General features: G+C 40.3%; 1 protein-coding gene across 10 annotated transcripts in view; it reads right to left on the bottom strand.

Annotated features, from left to right (window-relative positions):
• Positions 1–23,839, bottom strand: part of MACC1 (MET transcriptional regulator MACC1) — an 81,592-nt gene that overhangs the window by 29,380 nt on the left and 28,373 nt on the right. For 2 of the 10 annotated variants that reach the window (XM_089315349.1, XM_089315345.1), the window contains exon 2: positions 15,174–15,294. The exons of 5 other annotated variants lie outside the window; for them this stretch is intronic. In XM_089315349.1, coding sequence (XP_089171475.1) covers positions 15,174–15,180 — 7 coding nt within the window. In that variant the 5' untranslated portion in view covers positions 15,181–15,294. Of the gene's footprint in view, positions 1–4,234; positions 4,273–5,490; positions 5,676–15,173; positions 15,295–23,839 lie in introns of all 10 variants that reach the window. 3 more of the 10 variants (XM_008261504.5, XM_089315346.1, XM_089315348.1) reach the window with 2 other exon arrangements.

Below are 23,839 nucleotides of genomic sequence, written 5' to 3' on the forward strand. Positions count from 1 at the left end.
ACAATGAGTTGAAATAAGTGTGTGTATATGAATTTCCACTAAAAACAATTTAAACAAAACCAATAAGTAAACAAAGTAGGGTGACATTTGCAAGAAGTTGGTTGGAAGAACAAAATAAAAGTGATTTTGCAAACATCCTGCTGGAATTGCTAGTTCCAGTTCAGTTACTAGCAACGGAGCTCCGATTTGGCTTCACTTTTAAAAAGTGACCACAACTAGCACCACAATGATGCATGACGTAAATAAACCACTTAGTAGCAACACGAAGGTTATCAGGAATGAAGGGGCGTGAAGAGGACTGAGCATCCTCTGGGAGCAACGTCCTCAGGGCAGTGCTCTGCTGTCTGTTCAACCACGTGTCTCTTTCGTGGACAGCTTTCCTAACAAGTCATGATGCCATCACACTGAAGGGCAGATCTGAGGAATCACAAGCAGGACAGCTGGAATGGCTACTCAGCAATCTGCCTCGGTATCTCACGATAAGAACACACATCTGCTTGCATTCTCCCCAGACGAGGAGTGACAGCGAGGTCAGGAAAGCCCACCAGTCTTAGCTCCTCTTACTGAGCTTCTAAACCATCTACACTGCCGCTCTTGGACACTCCAGCCCTAAGATTCAGGGCAACTCCTTCTATTGAAGACCTAGAAAATGAGCTAAATTAACAACAGGAGTCCCAATCCCTTGTCAACATGGAGACAGCCTGCTGAAACGTAGGCCAGAGCAGAGCATTCTACCTCTGCATTTGTGCCATGATGGAAGCTGTGATTGTCCTCAGAAACGGTTTTGCTATTGCTCCCACAGAAAAGCATACAGGTCCCAGCTTTTTAGGCTATGGAGCAAAGCTTCTGAACTCTCACTGTTGAATACATTTCATTAATTTGTCATTAAATCTCCACTGTTGTTGTAAAACATTCCCCATGATGTGTTTTTTAAGTTTAACTTTAAGCAATGATGCTGTCAGCAAACCCTCAAAGACGAATCAACTGCAAAGCCTATCCCTGGTAACGAAACATTTAATTCTCGCCTTGGTTGTTGGCTATGACTTTGGCCGTGGAACTGTTGACCTGAAGTTATTTTCTTCCTGCACCTTTCAAAGCAAGAGAAATTTTCTGAGTTGTATTTTTCAAAAGGCATGAAGGTCAACTCCTGGTTCTGAAGAGAAGGAACAAGGAGTATCTCCATGGAGGCTAAGCAAGCTGAACCTGCAGGAGCTAAGTTTGCCTTAGCTTCCTTGTAAGCTTCATACTCTACAGAACTCCACTGCTTGGTAGAAAGTAAATCTCTAGCTCTCATTTGATGTCACCAACCAGAAATTTGTTTCTTTTTTCTTCTCTACAAATGCATTTTGGTAAAGTACAAATCATATAGCCATTGGAGTTAAATTCTCTCAATTTCAGAACTTGGCATGTAAACTTGGAAAAATTACTAAATATTTCTAACTTTAGCACCTGTTAAAAAATAAAATAATAATAGTAGTAGTAATAATAAATAATAATCATTCTTTATCATGCTGCTGTAGGGATCAAATGAAAAGCTATATAAAAGGTGGCAGAACAGGACAGGCACTGTGGCGTAGTGGGTAAAGCCACTGCCTGCAGCACTGGTATCCCATAGCAACAGTTCGAATCCTGGCTGCTCCACTTCTGATCCGGCTCTCTGCTATGGTCTGGGATAGCAGTAGAAGATGGCTCAAGTGCTTGGGCCCCTGCACCCACATGGGAGACCCGGAAGAGGCTCCTGGCTCCTGGCTTCGGATCAGCCCAGCTCCTGCTGTTGCAACCATTTAGGGAGTGGAGCAGCAGATGGAAGACCTTTCTCTCTGCCTCTGCCTCTGCCTCTCTGTAACTCTGCCTTTCAAATAAAACAAATAAATCTTTAAAAAAAGGCACAACAAGATGATTTCCTGTCTCCTTCTCTGGAACATCCTGCTGATTATTCAAGTAAAAGGGAAACAACTTTGCCAACTAGGCCGTTTGCAGAAGCTTCTGTTGTCACCAGGCCTTGAGACTCCAACCTCATTCCATCACTCCCTAAGAAGTAAAAGCGGATTGTATCACATAACCCTATGTGCTATTCCTCACTATTCATAGAAAATTTTGCTCTCAGGGTGGGTATTTGGCACACCAGTGAGTAAGGCCAGCATTGAGACCATGCTGGCATCACATCTTGGAGCCCCAGTTCTAGTCCTGGCTGCTCTGCTTTCACTCTGGCTCTCTGCTAATTCACCTGGGAAAGCAGCAGAAGATGGCCCAAGTGCTTGGGCCCCTGCCATCCACATGGGAAACCAGGCCAGAGTTCCTGGCTCCTGCCTTTAGCCTGGCCCAGTCCCAGCTATTGCAGCCATGTGGTGAGTGACTAACAGGTGGAAGATCTCTCTCTTGCTCTCACCATTGCTCTCCGTGTGTGTCTGTGTGTGTATCTCCCTCTGTCACTCTGCCTTTCAAATAAATAAATAAATCTTTTTTTAAAAAAAGCTACTGGGGCACCTGCATTCTTTCTCAGCCCCAACTAAACTGCTGATCCCAGCTTCTTGTTAATGCACACCCTGGGAGGCAGCAGGTAATGGCTCAAGCAATTGGGCCCCTGCCATCTACATTGGAAGCTTGAATTGAAATCTTGGCTCCTCGTTTCCACATGGCCCATCCCAGCCATTTTGGGCACTTGGGGGGAGTGAACCAGTATAGGGAATCTCTCTCTGTCTCTCAAATAAATGAAATAATTAATTTTTAGAAGAAATAATGTAGTCTTGGAAATGCAAGATTTCCAAGCCATGCTTATAAATGAATTCCCTTTTTCAGCTGACTTCATTTTTGAATCTACTTCAAATAGTCTCCATAATGATATATGAAACATACCAATAAGGCTGTTATTTTATATAAAAAGTAAACAACATAAATCTCTAATGAACACGAACAGCCACTTAGAATAATTCTGTTTCTTTTATTTTTCTCACATCTGTGCCAGTTCTTTTAGTTTTAATAAGAATAATGGGTGGTTACTGACAAAGAAACTTACAGAAAATTAGAAATGAGGAAACAACATAAGCACGGTGGAAGTTCAATTGCCAATTTAGCTTGATTGGTTATTCAACCTATAGTATTCATTCTACCCATCTGAAGAGGATAATTGAAAAATTACTGTTTTTCTAATTAGATTTTTAAATTCTTTTGACATGAAATCTAACATTTTCCAGCCAACACACACCCTGTTGTTATTATAAGAGGATAATTGTATTCTTTGTCCAGAGAAAAACTGTCCCTGATGAACATTTTGGATATATGCACAGTATTCCTTGGTTGGAACATACAGCACTGGTATGAATCACTTACTCATCATCTGACAAGGCTACCTGCTTAACAGAGAGTGAATAGGAGGATCCGTAGGTCAGTGCTAGATATGGAAAATACGTTCACTTGTTAACACCTGCTGTGAGAAGGAGTACACACACACACACACAAACACACACACACACACACATTTGGTAGAGGTGACAAGATGAAAGGCAAGGGGGACTCATGCTACATTGCCCTGTTTATTAATAAGGGATTTCCCTTATATTCTCATCAACTCATCAAATCTAATTTTTAATGTTTCCAGGAATCACAGGGTTCTGTTTATTGTTTTTGTAAACTAAGAATTGTGTGCAAAGTATGAAGTCTTCATTATAGTAATACATGGAGATGCTTAGATGGATTGATGGATATTAAATATATACATGATTCAGCTGAACAAGAAATGTGGTTTTGTTATTGGGAATATTCTATACTGCTCTCAGAATACTGAAAACTGGAAGATTATTTTCTTTCTGAAAGATAATTAAAAATCTCCAAAACTTTACTTACTTGAAAATAAAACCAAGAAGTGATGGGAGTTATAAGTTTGAAGAAGGTACTTAAGAGAGACCAAAATTCCCCAGTGGCTGACACTGTGGCATAGTGGGCTAAGCCTCTGCCTGCAGCCCAGAATTCTTTTCCAACCCAGCTCTCTGCTTGGCCTAAGAAAGTATTAGAAGACGGCCCAAGTGCTTAGGCCCCTGCACCCATGTGGGAGACTTGGAAGAAGCTCCTGGCTCCTGGCTTTGGATCGACCCAGCTCCAGCCATTGAGACCATCTGAGGAGTGAACCAGCGGATAAAAGACCTTTCTCTCTATCTCTCCTTCTCTCTGTCTGTAATTCTACCTCTCAAATAAATAAATAAAATCTTTAAAAAAAAAAAAAAGAAAAGGAACTCACTGAGGGGATCCAGGATTGGGGTTGCAGTTGATTACAGCCTACAAGAGAGATGAGAAATAAAAAGTCACAGCTGAAGAGAACATTCCTAGTACAAAACTGAGCTGTATGCATTGTCAACCCCACCATCTAGTCCCACCATAGGATCTTCAGAAAAATTCACATTACTTGTTAATTCAAAAAGATTTCACAGTGAAGAATAAGAGGTATTGAGCACTACTTAAACACAGGGGAGATGCGAAAACACAGCTGTCCAGAGGGACCTATGGGCCACACACAGGGTGGCCAAACACTAGTTTGGGTTTCTCTGGGACTGTCCCATTTCAAAACTGAGAACCCTCAGCCCAGGGCAAATGACAGTAGTTCAAAGCACGTAGTAGTGCATAGCCACGTAGTCCAGCATTGAGGTTGAAACATCAATGTAAATTCTTTCCATCAGTAACAATGTTTTAAGTGTTTAAAACTATTAATGAGGAAGAAAACCAAATATATGTGTATATATATACATATATGCACATACACATATATACATCTTTAAATTTTAATGTGTGAATTCACTTATGTTTTGCTATTCTGTTTTCAACTTTAAATCCTGATAGAAACAGCAAATTAAATATAAAGGAAAACATTCAGCATGGAATCAACAGAAGGGTTTATTTTGTAAACTCAACCCAACAGATTGAACCCATCAATTAGCAGCTGTGAACTTTTCCAAGAAGGATCTCTTCCCCTCCGCCCTCCCTATTCTCCCTTCATGTGTGCAAGTCTTACTCTCAAGGTCAAGAGCTGGGGTTGCTTCCCTCTGCTCTGAGCCTCCCCTGCTCTGCTGCCTCTGGGGGGCTCCCGGCCATCAGCTAGGAACAGGAAGGAGGCTCAGAGTTGTGAGCACAGCGCCTTCTGGTGCCGGCTCGGGCCTTCCTGGAGTCTTGCTACAAAAGGGTGGCTTTCAATCATTTCCCTGCACCAAAGCCAACTTCAGCGTTTCAGATAAAGTGCACATGTCCAGAAACCATCCCAAGAGTATGAGGTAGAGCCCAGGCATCATCTTTTTATATATATATATATATATATATAAAAATTCCTAGGAGATTCTGATGCCCAAAAAAGCTTGCAAGTTACCAGAACAGAATTATGAGGTGATAAGCACCATGTGTGTTTCATTTGTTCTTGTCTTACATAAGCATGATTTGTTTTTATCTTACGTAAGCATGGTACTGGACAAAATAAATTCCGTGGAAGCTCAAGTTGCCCATCCTTACAAAAACATCCTTGCATGCTGGCAGAAAAACTGATGTGCTGTAATGAAAGCATTCAGAACACTCTCTTCCTGAGGCCCAGCCTTTTCTGGTAGGGTCCACGGAGCACAGCTGAGGTGAGTTCTGCTCTAGATTTCAGTATGCTTTCCCAGGGCCCATGTCTTCTTGTCTCCTCCATCTCTTAACAACTGGAAGATGCAGACAAAGACATTTCTGGACAGTAATGTAACATAAATCCTGCTTTTAGCATAAGCTTTTCTTCTCTCTATAGCTTAGTCTAAGTTTTCTTGTGTGCCAGGTGGCATTTGCTAGCTTGCCATATAAGTGCATGGAGAATTATTCACTTCAAATGGTTTTCCCAGGCCTATAGCACAAACAGATGTTATGCCCCTGAGCCTGAACCACAGACCATCTTGGCCCAAGCAACCCAGAGTCACTCAAAAGTAGTGTACTCATCCCATTATTCTTGCATTACTTGTTTTAGAACTGACAAGGGTCACTGATGGCAATGCTCTTGGGTATAATGCAGGAATTAGCTCAGGAAGTGAGGCTAAAAGAACCCTGGAGGAGTAGTTGCATCCTGGGAGGGTGGCCGTCACATTCAGGACTCCCTACTTTTGCATAGAGGACTCCAACATGATGTTTGTAAAAACTGGCTCAGGAGCATGATTTCAAAGAAGCAGCTCAGTTTACAGATGGCCAGAGGAATAAACAAACAACATAACACTTAGCATTACACTAATACATTACAGTGTGACTTGGAGAGGGTGTTGGGCCTTGTGGCTAAGATGCCAAGTGTCCCACAGGATAGCACTAGGGTCTGATTACTGATTCTGGCTCTTGATTCCAACATCCTGCTCATGTAAACTCTGGGAGGAAGCAGTGATGACTCGAGTAATTGGGTTTCTGATATCCATGTGAATACTTAGATCGCATTGGTGGCTCCCAGCCTTGGCCTGGTCCAGCCCCAGACCCAGCCATTGAGCATTTGAGGAGTGAACCAGCAGATGAGTGGGCTCTGTCTCTGTCTCTCACCTTCTGTCTCCCAAATAACTAAACAAATATAAGTTAGAAGGATAAAATAACAAAGTGTGACTCTTGGAAGACCCAGAAACACCTGAATCGTCTTTGGACCCCAACGCTTGGCATAACTCATAGAAACAGTTCTGAATAAATGATGCTGTTTGGTTCAAGTCGGTTGCTAAGTAATCATGCTGTTGAGATGCTTTCCTGCCCAGGACTGCATAGAGCTTAGTGTACCAGGATGAATGCGAATGAGAGACGGTCTTTCTAAAACTGCTGTTGAACTGCATGTGCAATGAAGCTACTGTTTGAACTCAGATGTGAGAAATACACTATGCGATGGTTAAATGAAGGTCATAGCACATATCAGATCCATGTTACAACACGACACAACGATATGGGACATTGCTGGTAACATAAAAATGCTTTGTGGAAAAGCAGGATATAAAATATTTTATATAATAGGATGCCTTCTCTGTATATGTAAGAGCATACAACCTGCAGACTTTGTTCTAATATAGAAAAGTATGAGAATAAAATAAAATCCTCACCCCCACCAAAAATCCACTTTTGTTGTTTTGTGTACAAAATTCCAAAGCATTTCCCTACTCTGTTCACATGAAATACTACAAAAAAAGGAGAATACAGGGCTCGTAGTAGATTCTGTGCTGAGTGTGTCTCTGTGGATTAATCTTCACATTCATTGCATGCATATTCATGTTATTGATATTCACTTCAATATTCTTTGTACTTTATTAACAATATACTGCGTCATTAAGTAGATTTTATTATATAGTTCTATTTTCCCAGTTTCTGATGATGAACTTGAGAAAAGTTCGAATATTACAGACATGAGTTTGTTTATATATTACACATAACAAATATGATATCCTACTATCTTGTCCACCTTGTACTTCACTTATAACATCTAGGTTATAAGTTCTATTTTTTATGTTGACAAATTTATAAAAGTTTCCTGATCTGGCATCTTTTAAAGACCTTATTTAACCTGAGATCAAATAAACATTAACTTTTATTGACTTCTAATTCTTATGGCTTTAACTTTTCTTTTATGAGATTTTATTTTGGTATATAAGTTGAGAGCATTATTTTTCAAAGTATTTATTCATTACTCAACTCTCATTAAAAATAAATCTACCATCATTGATACCATAAAAAAATTCACGTGACTACACACATAGCATGTACATCAATTTAATCAATTTTTGGTCTTCCTGGCCTTTTTAATAGATCATCAGCTTTAAAATATGGCAGGCAGGGGTGGCTGTTTGGTGTAGCCATTAAGACACCACATGGAATGCCCACATCCTGCACCAAAGTGCTTGGGATCAAGATCCAGCTCTGCTCCTGACTTCCTGAGTCCAGTTTCCTGCTAATGTGCACCCTCGGAGGAAGTAGCTGATGGTCCCTACTACCCTTGTGGGTGACCCAGATTGAGTTCCCAACTCCTGGCTTGGTCAGGCTTGCTGTGGGTATTTGGGGAGTAAACCAGTGGGTCAGATCTCTCTCTCTCTCTCTCTCTCTCTCTCTATATATATATATATATACATATACATATATATACATATATATATGCATACATAGATATCTTGCTACTGTTCAAATAAACAGTAAAATAAAATAAAGTATGGCAGGCAAAGTTGGATAAAAATAGAAATTAAAAGGTGAGTTTATTTCAAGATGAAAAATTTGAAATCAATACATGTTTCTTTCCATAATACACATTTTACATCAAATTTTTGAAGTATCCTTGTATTTTCAAGGGTATTGCAACATCAGCATCTTCATATAATGGTATGTATATTTATATTATACATCACATTTTGTAGTACTGTGGCACCGGTAAAAACCCAAGGAAGATTTTAGATCACACTCCAGCTTATGTAAGACTCTGTTGCTGTCTTATTTTTTTTAATGTATATATTTGTTTATTTGAAGGGCACAAAGAGAGAGAGAGGAAGAGACTGAGAGAGAAGAATCTTCCATCTACTTGTTCATCCCGAAATGGCCGCAACAGCCAGGGATGGGTCAGGCCAAAGCCAGGAGCCAGGAACTCCGTCTGGGTCTCCCATGTGAGTGCAGGGTCCCAAGTACTTGGACCATCCTCCGCTGCTTTCCCAGACGCAGTAGCAGAGATTGGGATCAGAAGTGGAGCAGCCGGGACACGAACTGGCACTTATATGGGAGGCTGGAGTTGCAGGCAGTGCCTTAACCCAGTGGTACCCATGCAAGTCTCTAATCTTGATATCAGAGATTCCCTTTATTTTTCCTTCCCACCATTTATTTGGACAAAGTAATTACATTTTAACATGATTCTTGACCCCAGGGATAAAAATGGCATAAGCCTCCGTTTTCTGACACTGGAGCTGGAGCAGACTTGAATAAATGCCCTTGGAACCATGTGGAATGTAGCTCAGTGTCAGCGGGACACTGATAACATCTTCCTGTTGCAAGCCACAGACAGAAACCACCACTGAAAGTAAGAGACGCGGTCAGAATCAGCTGACTTCTTGGATGCCCCTAAGTTTATTCTTCCTGAGTGTCTGTCCGGGCACTGCTGCTCACCTCACAGGGCAGCTGTGGAAATCTAGTCAAATATTTAAATAGGATGGGGTCGGCGCTGTGGCGCAGTGAGTTAACGTCCTGGCCTGAAGCGCCGGCATCCTATATGGGCGGTTCTAGTCCCGGCTGCTCCTCTTCCAATCCAGCTCTGTGCTATGGCCTGGGAAAGCAGTAGAAGATGGCCAAAGTCCTTGGGCCTCTTCGCCCACATCAAGACCTGGAAGAAGCTCCTGGGTCCTGGCTTTGGATCGGAGCAGCTCCGGCCGTTGCGACCATTTGGGGAGTGAACCAGCGGATGGAAGACCTCTCTCTGTCTCTACTTCTCTCTGTGACTTTGTCTTTCAAATAAATAACATTTTTTTGCACAAGGTAAAGAAAAATATTTTTTTGCACAAGGTAAAGAAAAACATTTTTTTGCACAAGGTAAAGAAAAATATGAAATATAAAAGATTTTGTTTAAAGCATATTAACAGAGTTTTTTTTAGTTTGTAAATATATGGGGAATCAAATATTTTTTGATTTCAACTTAAAATTTAACTTCATTTCACAATGCATACATATATCAAAATATCACGTGTGACACCTCAAATATACCTAATCTTTACTTGTCAATGTTGTCTCAAAGCTGGGAAAAGGGAACTTAAATTTAAAAAGGAAGATTAGAGAAATTTATACATGAGATATAATAACAGAGAACTATAGCAGAGTAATTAATTTTTCTGTTGTTGTTGTTTTATTTGAAAGGCAGAGTTACAGGGAGAAAGAGGGACAGACAGAGAGAAAAGTCTTTCATCCACTGGTTCACTTCCTAAATGGCCACAATGGCTGGACCTGGACTAGTCCAAAGCCAAGAGCCAGGAGCTTCTTCCAGGTCCCCGCATGGGTGCAGGGGCACAGGCAGTTGGGCCATCCTCTACTGCTTTCCCAAGTGCATCAGCAGGGAGCTAGTGTAGAACTGGAGCATCTGGGATTCGAACCTACACCTATATGGGTTGCCAGCACTGCAAGCAATGGCTTAACCCACTATGCAACAATGCCAGCCCCTGCATAATTGTTTATAGTGGCTTTCTTTTTAACAACCAAGAACTGGAAACAACCAAAATATTCTTTAGAGAGTAAATGAATAATAATGAATAATAAAACTATGGTATATCCTCACCATGAAAAATTAGACAATAATAAAAAAGAACAAACTGTTGATACATGAAACCTCTTAACTATTATGTTGTGGGAAAGAAGCCAGCCACATAAGGTCCCATACTGCACAGCTCCAGTCCTGTCTGTTGTGTGCATTTGTAGAGTGAACCAGTGCTTAAGGGTCTCTATTTGTCTCTGTCTCTGTAACTTGCAAATAGAAGACAAATTAAACATTTTAAAATAGCTTTTAAAAAATAAAAAACACCAACACAATTGGCAAATCTTTAGTAAATATTTCTAGAACAACAAAAATAAACAAAATAGAGACGACTATAACTACAGATTCCAAGAATAGGAAATTATTTTTTGAAAGATGCAAATAATACTTGAATCTATTGGAAAAGCTACCCTAAGAAAACATTTTCTGAGTGTGCTCACAAGTGTATGGTTATTAGAGTGGATTCAAGAAGTAAAAGAAAAAAAAAGAAGAAGAAGAAGAAGAAGAAGAAAGAAAGAAAAAAGAAACAGAAATAAATGATCAACAAAAATGTTAAAGCTAACTTCTAAAATATTTACCTGACCAATCTAGTTTTATTTCCAATTCTAGCAAATCTTGTAGCTCTAAAAATATTAAATTACATGAGCATTCTAGATTATAGGGCAAAATGGAATCTTGCTAGCAAGCATAATACTCATAAAGAGAACAATGACATTAATTACAGCAAAATTCCAATGAATACTGGGTTAAACACTGTACCTAAAATATTAGCAAATGAAATCCATAAATGTATTAAGTAACTAATGCTTGTTAACCATGTTATGCTTCTCAGGAATGAATGATTGCATAAGCATTTAAGGATATATTTATTCAAACATTCATTTATGCTTAAATTATGATCATCTAAATACATCCTGAAAGATATTTTGCTAAAATCCCATATAAAATACACTAACAATATGCCAACAGACTAGGAATATAAGAAAATATTGTATATTAAAAACAGTCACTACCAGAAGCTTTTTTCTATACCAAAATGAATAGTAAACATTAGAAACATTAGGCTTTTTAAAGGCACAATATAGAGATCCCATGTTACTGTTACTCTGCATACAGTGGTGAGAAGTTCAAAATCAGTGCAATGAAGCAAGAAAATGAAACAAAACTCTTAAAATATCAAAAGAAACAAAAATTGTTATTCACACACTATGAAGATATCCTTAACAAATCCAAGAAAATAGCTGGCCAACTATCAAAACTAATGATAAAATAAATAAATCTTTAAGAAAAAACTAATGATAAATCTAGGTGGCAAAACATAAGATAAATCAATTAGATAACATAATGGGAAAATGAATCCCATTAACCATAGCAACAGTTATCAGTAAAATACAGCATCTATAAAAGGAATGTTAAATCTCAGATGAGAATAAACTGAGCTATGTAGAAGTTCCTATCTAGGAAAGACGTCAGCTCTTCCAAATGCAGTATAAAAGAAACTTAATTGCAGCTGACTAGTGCGGTAGACGGAGCTCTACAGGGACCCTGCGTGAGTCTCAGTCATGTCCAAGAACCTGTTATTATGACCAGATGCCTCACCCACAATTCTGTTACTTCATATGACAAAAGGGAAGCCAACCTCGGGGGGTCACTGATTTAATCAGCTGAGTCTTTTGAAAGCAGGATTTTCTCCAGCTGGTTGCAGAATTCAAAGCTCAAGGTGGCCCTTGGTGTATTTGACCGAGAAACAGAGACCCCAGTCTTACAATTACAAGAATCTATTTTGCCAGTAACTCGAATGTTCTTGGAAGCAGATGTCCCCCCTGCCAGAGCCTTCTGTGGAGAATTCAGTCCCATCAACACCTTGATTTTGACCTTGTGATAGAAACCTTTAGCTAAGGACCTTGCCTCATTGTGCCACTTTTGACCTGCAGGATTGCGAACTCACAGGTGGCTGTTATTTTAAGTCTATAGGCTCATGTTAATCTGTTTTGTAGAAATATAAATGTACCACAAGGGTATTTCAAAAAGCTCATGGAAAATGCATAGTATAGGAAAAAAAAAAAAACAATGCATGGATCTCCAAATGTTTGCACCCAAATAAATCTAAAATTCCTTTTCATTTTTTTCCATGAGCTTTTTGAAGTGCCCTCAAACCACTAACTGATCCTAAAGTTCATCTGGAGGAGAAATTACTCTTAATTTTCTCCTACTTCTCCCTCTATAACATCTCACTTCTGTGAATTACTCAGTTCAGAGACCTTTTAAAGCAATTCCTCACCCCTTTCAGATCTTCCCTCGCCTCCTTATCTGTTTGGAGTTTATGGTGCAGCATTATAATCATTTGCTCTCCACTCCCAAGCCCACTTATGTTCTATTATCCCAACTGTGACAACATCCAACTCATTGCCCGTTGCTGAAATTAGAGGGAGATAAACATGACAATTGTCCACCATGCACAACTAAGAATGCACCAACACTGGGGCCTGTGTTGTGGTGTAGCATGTTAAGCTGTCAACTACAATGCCAGCATCCCATATAGGCATTGGTTTGTGTTCCAGCTGCTCCACTTCTGATCCAGCACACTGCTAATAGCCTGGGAAAAGTAGCTGAAGATGGCCCCAATATTTGGGCTCCTGCTATCCAGGTAGAAGACTTGGAAGAAGCTCCTGACTCCTGGCTTCAATCTGGCCATTGTGGCCATCTGAGGAGTGAACCAGTGAGTGAAACACAGATGTGTCTTGCTCCTTCTCTCTTTCCCCCCTCTCTCTGTAACTCTGACTTTCAAATAAATAAATAAAACATCACCCTCCCACTCTAAAACAACTCTATCATGTCTTTTATTCTCCTGTCACACTCAGAACATTCTTTTCTTTCTCTTTCTGGACAAAGTTCTTGCTATCTCCTTTGCTAAAAATATAGGTGCAAGAAGAAACAAACTTCTATAAGCTTCCGACCACATCTCCAGCTTTGTCTCATCGATATCTGTGTAATTATGCCCATGCTATTCTTGAACATCTGCTCATAGAAAAGATCCAGAGAGGAAAAAACATGTTATAGCCCCTTGTACATGAGAGATGAAATGGCAAAACACAAAACCTTCCTTTGCAATTTACAATAAAATAACTACACCGGTTAAACATTTTTTTTTTTTTTTGAGACACAGCTAGAAAGCTGTTTTCTCTCCAGAAGGGGTACAGTTTTCCAGCAATATTGATTAAATATTTTAAAGAAATGACATCATTTTACCCAAGAGCAATGAATGAAACCTTTTAATTTATGAGAGACAGCAGTTCAAAAAAGCATTACTCAAAGCAGAACTGGAGAAAATGTCTAACAACTAAGGTTTAATTAAATAAAAATGATTAATTTTAATTAGGTGTCTTTAATCTTCTTTCTCACTGTCTGTAAAGATAGAATCAATTTTACAGCTTAAACTTGTGCACCAAGTCCTGGATACCAGAACAACCTTACTTTAATCTTACAAAGGCCCCAGGCCGGGCCAGGGCTCTACCGCCGAGGGTTAACCAATCACACTTGTGAGGCTGCATCCCAGATCGGAATGCCAATCTGAGCCCAGCTGCTCTGCTTCTGACCCAGCTCCCTGCTAATGCACCTGGGAAGGCAGTGGAAGAAGGCCCACGTGCTCAGGCCCCTGCCACCCATGTGGGAGACCCACATGAAGTTCCAGGCTCTTGGCTTTGGCCTGAAGCTGCTATGGCATTTGGGGAGCAAACCAAGGGATAAGATAATATCCCGCAGGCTCTCCCTTTCTCTATCACTGTGACTTTCAAATAAATTAATAAATCTTTTTTTTTAAAGGTACTAGGTCAAAGGTCTCTGAATTATGATTGACAGGGAGCTTTTCCTCTCTAATCCTGGGTGTAGGAAAGGCAGCCTTGCTCTCACCCTGCTGGTGAGACAGTGAGGCTAAACAGAACCAGTACTCTTTAACAAGTAGAAAAACAGTCTGAATTACCAAGAGACTATTATTTGTGCAGAGGCCTACAATTTTTTATTGTAAGAATAAGATAAATCATTCTTTCAAATTCTATCAATATGCTAGCTACTGAATGACAAGCTTTTCAAAAAACACATTGGGGCTTGCACTGTGGTACAGCACAATAAAAGGCCATCTCAGTGCCAGCATCCCACACGGTCAAGGATTTCAGTCTGGCTGCTCCACTTCCAATCCAGCTCCCTGCCACTGCACCTGGGAAAGCAGCAGAGGATGGCTCAAGTACTTGGGCCCCTGCACCCTCAGAGCTCCTGGCTCCTGGCTTCGGCTTGGCTCAGCCCTGACTGTTGTGGCCATCTGGGGAATTAATCTGGATGAAAGATTTCTCTCTCTCTCCCCCTCTATAACTCTTTCAGATAAATAAATACAAGTCTTTAAAAAAATAAACATATCAAAGTGTTTTCTAAAATATATCTCCTGGTATTCAAATCCTATCCAAAATGATCACTCTGCATCCAAGGAGACACAAATTGAATGGAAATGGAAGAGAGACAGGAAATAAGGAAGGCTCTGAGGAACTGGTTGGGTGTCAGGCTAACACCATCACACACTCAGTTTGTGGAAGGAAACACACACATCTCAAACCAACTTTTAATCTAGGAATAAAAATGGAAAAGAAAATGGGCCACTTTAGTCTTTAAGGAAGAGGTTGAAAATAGAGAACAAAATAAAAATTACTTTTAGTATTGTAAAATCACTATGAATGAAATAAAATAGAAAACCAAAAAGTCCAACAGGAGTAAGAGACTGATTAATGCAGGCTAAGTTAAATCTGCAGCCTGCCTCTGATGCTCTCACCGAGCCTACTCCATCCCACTGCATCTATCACTGTCTCTGAGCCTCAGGTGCACGCCGCAGGATAGGTGCTGGTAGGGCCTGCATTTTGCTGTTGGGGAAACTGAGGTGCACAGAGAGCCATTCACTTACCCAACATCACACTGCAAGGAAGTTAAGCAACAGGAGCCAAATCCCACACTCAGTGACTGCACAGGGAGTCGCACGTGGAAAATATCCTAGGAACCCTAAGCCAGAAAGCTGTGAGTAGCTCCTGGGAGGGAATAATGAGGGAATTACCAGTAAGTGGCTGGGGCTACTGACCCAGCACAGTAAAGACTAGCTCCTTGCTGCAAGGGCTGTTTTCTTCCTGGCTTACACTTCCTCCAGTTGCCTCTCCATGACCTCTTATAATCGGAAAGCATCTCGTTCCTTATGAGGTAAAGGAACCCACTAACCAGGATGTTTCCTGGCTTTTCCAATTTGAATAAGATTAAATATTGACCACCAATAGCATTCTAAGTGGTTCTGGAAACTTTTAACAGAAAAAAATGGCCCAAAATTATAGTGTTTACTAACTCATACTGAATAGTTAAAAATAAAACTAATTATCATCTTAATCAATAAAAATTAATCAGGCTATGAGAAATCATGCTTGCAATCAGGATACAGCTCCATAAAAAATGTAACATGATATTGAAAAGCACAGATAACTAATAAAATAAATAAGAGGCAAACATAACAAAAGTTAAGAACCTTTTCCTTAAATCCATTAGGACAGCTATTAAAATGCTTCGTGGAAAACATCTAAGTATTGGTTTGAGTAACCGGGATTATTTTGTTTGAAGGAAAGGAAAAAAACTTACAAAGATCTCTTAAGGAATATGAATAGTAATTTTAAAAAAACTATGCATAAAAATTTCATCAACACCCAGTTTTAATGCCTAAAGTAAATTAGTTTAAATATCTTGTTATGTTGACAAGACAAAATAAATCATGAAACATCCTTTAATTGAAATATTGAGCAGTCATTAAAGACAATGTTGGTGAAAATCTTTATGTATTTAACAGCATTAAGTATCCTTATGAGAGTATGATGAAAGAAACAACTTAAAACACGATACAAAACCAAATTCATAAATGATTACTATCATGTTTTATAAAATCAGATTAAAAGAAACATGAATAGAATAATATATTCAAAAACATTACCAGTCCATGTAAGTACAAATTTACATGATATTGATTTTTTGTTTTCCTTCTCTATGTTTCAAAAATTTAATGAACTTATACTATAAAAAGATTACTTCACATAGAAAAAGCAATAGTAAATAAATCATAGCTAGCTTTGAAAGAGAGAGACATCTACAAAAAAAATTGAATAAAGAGGAAACCACAATGGAAATAAAGAAAAATTCTTAAAATTGAGATGAAGTCCAATATGAATTCATATTTCCTAGTAACCCCTTGATCTGAATGCTCCCCTGCCCTGTAAGATCTGTGGGTCCTACTACCTATCATTGTCCTTCACCTTCCTTCCTAATAACTTAAATTCCATGGATAGTCATGATAATCGTCTTCAAGCAGGCTCCTTTGCCTCTCCAAAAACTGTACCAGCTTCTCCTACTATGTGCAGGAATGATGGCAAAATCTTGGTGAACTCCAACACTCATCATTCCACTCATTTATCATAGTCCTGGGAGCTATTTGCAGCTGGAGTTGGGGGAGAGGGAAGGGTATGGGGGGGGGGGGTGGAGAAAGGCCTGCAATTGTGCCAAGCAGACTTGCTTTCAGTTTGGATCCCTGACCTAATGTGGGTTCCTAGAGTTGCCAGAAAGCCCTACTTCATGTCCTAGTATATACATCTTTCTCTCATTTCTTGATCAATCTCCAACATCCTTCTCTATTTTGTGCTTATCTGATGACCTTGCTTCTTATTTTATTATAGGAGAAAGAAACAAGTGCCCAGAGAGAACATCCACCTGTTCCTACCAACAAATGCTCTGAACCACTGGTGTGTTTTGGACCCAAATGTTCACATGTCTTTCATGTATTGTGGATGCTCTGTTCATGCTGTCAGCTAAGTCTCATGCTCCACAGCTACAGTAGGTTCCAGCCCCCGCCTATGTACTTAAAGAAAAGGCTTTTATAAACCCCCTCTATCTTCCCAGCATTGCACGTGTGTTCTGTTCTGTCCCACTTTCTTCGTGAGCATAGAACATGCTGATGCATTCTCCTTCTGAAAAAAAGAAACCTATTGTGATCTTACTTTCCCCTCCAGCTTTCCCCCATTTCCATATTTCCCTTTGCAGCAAAAACAGACACACACAGTACTTTCCTTATCCAGTTTCCCCTCCACCACCCCCACCCCATCATTTTCAGCCAGCCTCCAGTCTACTGGAAGTGCTCTTTCACAGCCACACACAACTTTCTGTTGCCAAAATCAGTGGAAAATCCTCATTCCTAGTGGCTTGACCTATCTTAGTCGCACAACATACCTCATCCTTCACCCTGTCTACCTTGAACCAGTCAGATTGGATCCTTGGGATCGCATCACCTGTCTGTTCAACCCAAGTAGATGCCAAGTAAACCCCAAAGCCCCATGGCCTCTGTAGCTCTATTGCTTTTCCTCCAGCCTAATCACCTCTCTTGGGTCCTGGTCTAAGCCCTCCTCCTCTCTCATGCTGGCCTCATCTGATGTTTCCTGAACATACCAGGCACGTTCTTGCTCAGGGTCTTACACTTGCTATTTTTCCTGCCAGACACACCTGATAGCTGTGCTGGCTTCCTCACCAGTTTTGATATTCACTAAATCATCATCTTGTTAAGGAGGACTTTCTTGGCCTTCCTATTTAAAAATAAAATTTCTACACACTTGTCTATGCCTTGTTTATGCTTCTCTGCCTTACTTTTCTTCATATCATTTACAGCATAATTCGCTATATGCTTCACTAATTTACGTTCTGTTTCATGTAAATATTCACTTCTTTATCTGCTTTGTTCACTTTTGTAGTCCATAACCTAGAACACTTTCTAGTACATAGTGACACAAGAAATAATCGTGGAGTGAAGGCTGAATGAATTCCATTTCCTCTTGAAAACTGGAAAAGATCTGAGTTCATTAATACAGTGAAGACCATTTTCAGTAAATACATGGGAGTCAGAAAAGATTTCCTAGATGGCGTGCAAATCTCTGTTTTTGAATAAAAATTTATTTATTTATTTAATTTGAAAAGTAGCACTACAGAGAAAATGAGTGAGAGAGAAAGAGAAAGAGATTTTTCCATCTACTTGTTCACCCCCCAAATACCCAAAACCTCCAGGTCTAGGCCAGGCTGAAGCCAAGAACCTGGAACTCCATCTGGGTCCCTCAGATAGGATGGCAGGGGCCCAGTCACTTGACTCAGTATCTTCTGCCTCCTAGAGTGCACATTAACAGGGAATTGGACTTAGACACAAGGCTTTGGGTCCAGAACCATCACTCTGATGTAGGATGCAGGTGTTCCAGGCAATGGCTCCATCCATTGCACCACCACAACGGTCTCCAACATGATACTTCTGAATATCCACTCCATCACGTATATCTGCTAATCTCGAAACTAAATCAGGGTGCAAAGACAATATTAAGGATGATTCAGATGAAATTTCATTGAAATAAAAACCAGAACTTCACAAATTCTCATAGAAAGAGGATAGATGCCTTGACTGATCCTTTTTGACTACAATCTGAGTAAATGCTGTATTCAAAGATTGAAGTACCTCATTGCAAATGAGGTGAGACAATCACAAATATTTTCACTCCTAAATTATCTTGATTCAAACGTTTGAGAGCTAAGAGTTTCTAGATTCTTTCCAGTCTTTCTGGATTTCTCAAAATCTCACTCTATGAAGATTTGATTAGCCTACACTTGAATAACCTGAATAGCCATTTCCAGTGTTTGTCTTCCAAGCTCACAATATCAGGCAGTCATCTAAAATATTCTAAATCATTTACAGTTGGCTTTAATGAGTAAGCTCATAGGGGCTGACATTGTAGCTCAGCAGGTTAAGTCACTGCCTGCAATGCCACCATCCATATTGGAACAGGGTTCTGAGTTCCAGCTGCTCCACTTCTATTCCAGCTTCCTATTAATGTGCCTGAGAGACAGAGAAAGATGGCACACGTGTTTGGGCCCCTGCCACCCATGTAAGAGACCTGAATGGAGTTTCTGGCTCCTGACTTCGGCCTGGCCCATTCCTAGCTGTTGTGACCATTTGGGGAGTGAGCCAGTACATGCAAGATCTCTCTTTCTCTCCCTATTTCACTCTCTCTAACTCTGCCTTTCAAACAAATAAATCTTAAATAAATAAACTCTTAGCTTGACTGAAAGCAACCTTTCATATTCCACATACTTAATAATAAAAGAAATAAAACTAAGACAGAGAATGCTTATAAATAGGTGACACTCTAAATATAGAAAGATAAGTATTAAGTGTGATAAGAGAATATGTATATTAGAGTTACAGGTCCAGGCAGAGAGTAGTAAAAAGATAAAAATAAAGACAATATGATATGTTTGCTCACATATACTATACCATATCACTATTATTTCCTGAATATCAAAGATAATTTCAATCATGCCAAAATAAATGTGTAACTGGGAATAGTTTTTCTCCTGGCTTGCTGTATTCAAAACATTTTGCTTCTAATATTTTAATTATTATTTAGCATGCATATGATTTTAGTAGCTATGGATTAATAAATTGTTATTGGAACTTGTCATTAAATAACATTTTTCTCAATACAAATTTTACAAAACTGGCAAGTGGATGTAAGACACAAGGCATAACAAAGATTTCTCTTTGTTCATTCTTTTGTTCCAAAGCAATTGGCAGTTATGTTTTCCATTCCCAGTGCCGCCACAGAGAATTCTAAAGCATGAACATTTTGGAGCAGTTCATGGATGGATCCAAACTGGCAACAAACTGAAATCTGTGAGTTTTTGTCAAACCAAGAAAAATGGAAGGATTTTCACCAGAACCTTTTTTATCAATAATAACCCACATTTTCATTTTCAAGAGCTCATCTATGAACTGTTAATGACAGAATGACCAATGGGCGTCTTCCTCTGACTTCTGCTACTACAAAATTAGATTTAACATCGACAAGAAAAATAAGCGTTACTCCCAAATACGTTTGCTTTCTGCTTCATGAAAAGTCTGTCCTTGCAAAGCAAATTGGTATTCTATGCACAGGGTCTAAAACAGGTGAAGATCATAGAAATGAAGCAAATTAAGCATCATATTTTATGAATGGTTTGCTCTTGTACCTATTACACTATTACACCAGCTACAGTCATCTGAGCCTTCTTCTTTAGTGAACATTTTACTTAGACATGCAAGTGATGAGCAGTAGTACAATCACTTGCCAGAAAAAAAAAAAATACATGAGGTCATTCACACCAAGGGACTAGTTTTAAAAGTGGTTGGGAGGCCAAAAGAACCATCTGGATATTAATACCTGCAGAAAGCATCTGTTCTTAGGGCTGGGGAAACAAGAAAGAGGAGGGGATGGTAGAACCCAGGAGCCCATTTGCTGATGCACTCCTAGGATCTCTCAACAGATCCTGGAGACACAATGGAGGCGCCACCCATGTCACTACTGGGAGCATGGGTCAGGTGCCAGGAGGAGGTTCCTGGACATTGAGTGAGGTGTGTTTCCCTCTGGCGTGGAAAGACAGCTGTGCTCCATGTGGTTGGTGCTGGGACAGATGAGGAGGTGCTCCTCCAGCCAAAGGACTCACACAGCTAAGGTGGGGGGAGAGCAGATGGGGACCTGAGGAGCCACCAACGCTGGAACCAAGAAAGAGCTCTGGGAGTTGCTCAGTGTTCTGAGGTCTGCAGCTTTGGGCTCCCACAATAAGAGGCCTGGATGCTGGAAGCAGGTAGCAAACCACCTCCACTCTTTCTCATTTCTCAGTGTCTTCCCAAGACCTCTCATTGGCAAGACCTGACCAAAATCCTGCTGGCAATGAAGAATTAGGGTAGTCATCTATGGCGTGTCGGGACCCTGCAGTACACGGGAGACCACAGAAGACAGGGACATTGAGAGCACACAGACAAATTGCTGGCACATGCAGGGGCCTCAGAGGCCAGTTTTCTGTATTATTTGTTCAACATGACTATCCCTAAAGTTGCTAATGGGACTTGGACATCATATTTCTATTCTCTTACTAAAAGAATGAAATGCTGTCTCTCTCTCTGCCTCTCCTTCTCTCTATGTAACTTTGACTTTCAAATAAAATAAATAAATCTTTTTTTAAAAAAAGGTGGGGGGTCTGGTGCTGTGGCATAACAGGTAAAGCCACCACCTGCAGTGCCGGCATCCCATATGGGTGCCAGTTTGAGTCCCGGCTGCTCCACTTTCCATCCAGCTCTCTGCTATGGCCTGGGAAAGCAGTATAAGATGGCCCAAGTCCTTGGGCCTTTGCACCCCCCACGTAGGAGACCCAGAAGAAGCTCCTGGCACATGGCTTCAGATCAGCACAGCTCCGGCCATTGTGGCCAATTGGAGAGTGAACCAGCGGATGGGGGACCTCTCTCTCTCTCTCTCTCTGCCTCTCCTTCTCTCTGTGTAACTCTTTCAAATAATAGGACTAAAATAGAAGATGAAGATATAATATTATGTAATACATTACTATAAACTAGTGACCTACTTTAAGCCTGCTATTGAAGAAATTCTGATTTTCCCCCTTTGATAAAGGTGCATTTAGTTAGACTGATGAAACATACAAAATTATATCTATCTTCTCTTATTTTCAAGAAGTCACATTAGTGTTCTACTTAAGTCTTAATAATTCTGGGCGGAGCCAAGATGGCGGAATAGTGAGGGCGCGCACCGATAGTCTGGGAAAATTTAGTTTAATAAAAGGGGAGTTACGGTAGCCGCAGAAAAAAGAACCAGGAAAAAATTGCACGGGAATCGTGAATCGGAGGACCTACTGGGAGAACAAGGTCGCCCACCGCGCGGAAGCCAAGTCGCGGGACCGAGCCGCAGAAGCCCCAGTGCTCCAAGGGGAGTGCATGCCACACAGACAACAGCGGGGAGACTTGGGACGCTCAGGGCTCCGAGTCCACACATCGGCGCTGGAAGGGGAGGTGAGCTCAATAACCCGAGACATTGGTGGGGAAACGGGGGTCAGAATCTAGAGGGGGGCCAGAAAGTGCAGCAAACTCACTACCGGAAAGAAGGAAAAAAAAGCTTCGGGGTTTCTCTTCCCCCTAACCTTGCAAAGGTTACAAGACTGGGAGGCTAGAAGAATTCCCAAGAGACAAAGAGCAGGCCTGCTCTCTGGATTTACATATCAATGGGGGAGAGCTAAGGAACTGAGTCACTACAATTCAGTAGCCTAGGCAACCCAGTGGGAGTCCAGAGGAGCCAAAGACTGGAAGCTAAATACCATCAATTCTGCACAGCCTTGCCCTGTGGTGTTACTTACCCCCTGAATAAATAAAATAAATAAATAAATAAAAAGAGAGAGATTTACCACGCATAACCTGAGGGTGTCACCTTTGCACACCCTTAACCTGGAAGAACCAGGCAGAGCTCTCAGGCCGCACCCATCTCAAGCCTCCAAGGCTCCTCCAACAGCAGGCAGTCCACTTAACACGGACACAGTATAAAAAAAAAAAAAAAGAAAAGAAAAGAAAAAAAAAAAACGCACAGTGACGCAAGAAGAATTAACTATGCCGAGTAACAAACACAGAAATAGAGGGAGCAAGATCAACGATGACACTATGATGCCTCCAAATAAGCAAAACACCCCAAGCCAAGAGTATGAAGATGATGAGATAGAAGAAATGCAAGATACGGATTTCAAAAAATTTATGATAAGAACATTTAGAAGTTTTCAAAAGCAAATCCTTGAACTACAGAAATCCTTAATGGACAAGATTGAAAATCTCTCTCGTGAAAACGAAATTTTAAGGAAGAGTCAAAATGAAACTCAGAAACTAGTAGAACAGGAAAGTGTTATAGTGAAGAGAAATCAAAATGAAATGAAGAGCTCAATAGATCAAATGACAAACACATTAGAAAGCCTTAAAAACAGAATGGGTGAAGCAGAAGAGAGAATATCGGACTTAGAAGATAGAGCACAGGAAAACATACAGTCAAACCAAAGAAAAGAAGAGGAAATTAGAAACCTAAAAAATATTGTTGGGAATCTACAGGATACTATTAAAAAAACCAACATTCGAGTTCTAGGAGTTCCTGAAGGCATGGAGAGAGAGAAAGGATTGGAAGGCCTTTTTAGTGAGATACTAGCAGAGAACTTTTCAGGTTTGGAGAAGGACAGAGATATCCTAGTACAGGAAGCTCATAGAACCCCCAATAAACATGACCAAAAGAGATCCTCACCACGACACGTGGTAATTAAACTTACCACAGTGAAACATAAAGAAAAGATCCTAAAATGTGCAAGAGAGAAACGTCAGATTACTCTCAGAGGATCTCCAATCAGACTCACAGCTGACTTCTCATCAGAAACCCTACAAGCTAGGAGGGAATGGCGAGACATAGCACAGGTGCTAAGAGAGAAAAATTGCCAGCCCAGAATATTATATCCTGCCAAGCTCTCATTTGTGAATGAAGGTGAAATAAAGACCTTTCATAGCAAACAGAAATTGAAAGACTTTGTGGCCACTCGTCCGGCCCTGCAAAATATACTTAAAGATGTGCTACACTCAGAAACACAGAAACACGGCCATCAATATGAAAGAAGGGAAAGAAAGAACACCTACCAGTAAAAGAGCATGGGAAGCTCAAAGCATATACTAGA

The sequence above is a fragment of the Oryctolagus cuniculus genome, chromosome 16 (assembly GCF_051225735.1).
Source record: "Oryctolagus cuniculus isolate XC-2025 breed Fujian yellow rabbit chromosome 16, ASM5122573v1, whole genome shotgun sequence".
Classification (NCBI taxonomy): domain Eukaryota; kingdom Metazoa; phylum Chordata; class Mammalia; order Lagomorpha; family Leporidae; genus Oryctolagus; species Oryctolagus cuniculus.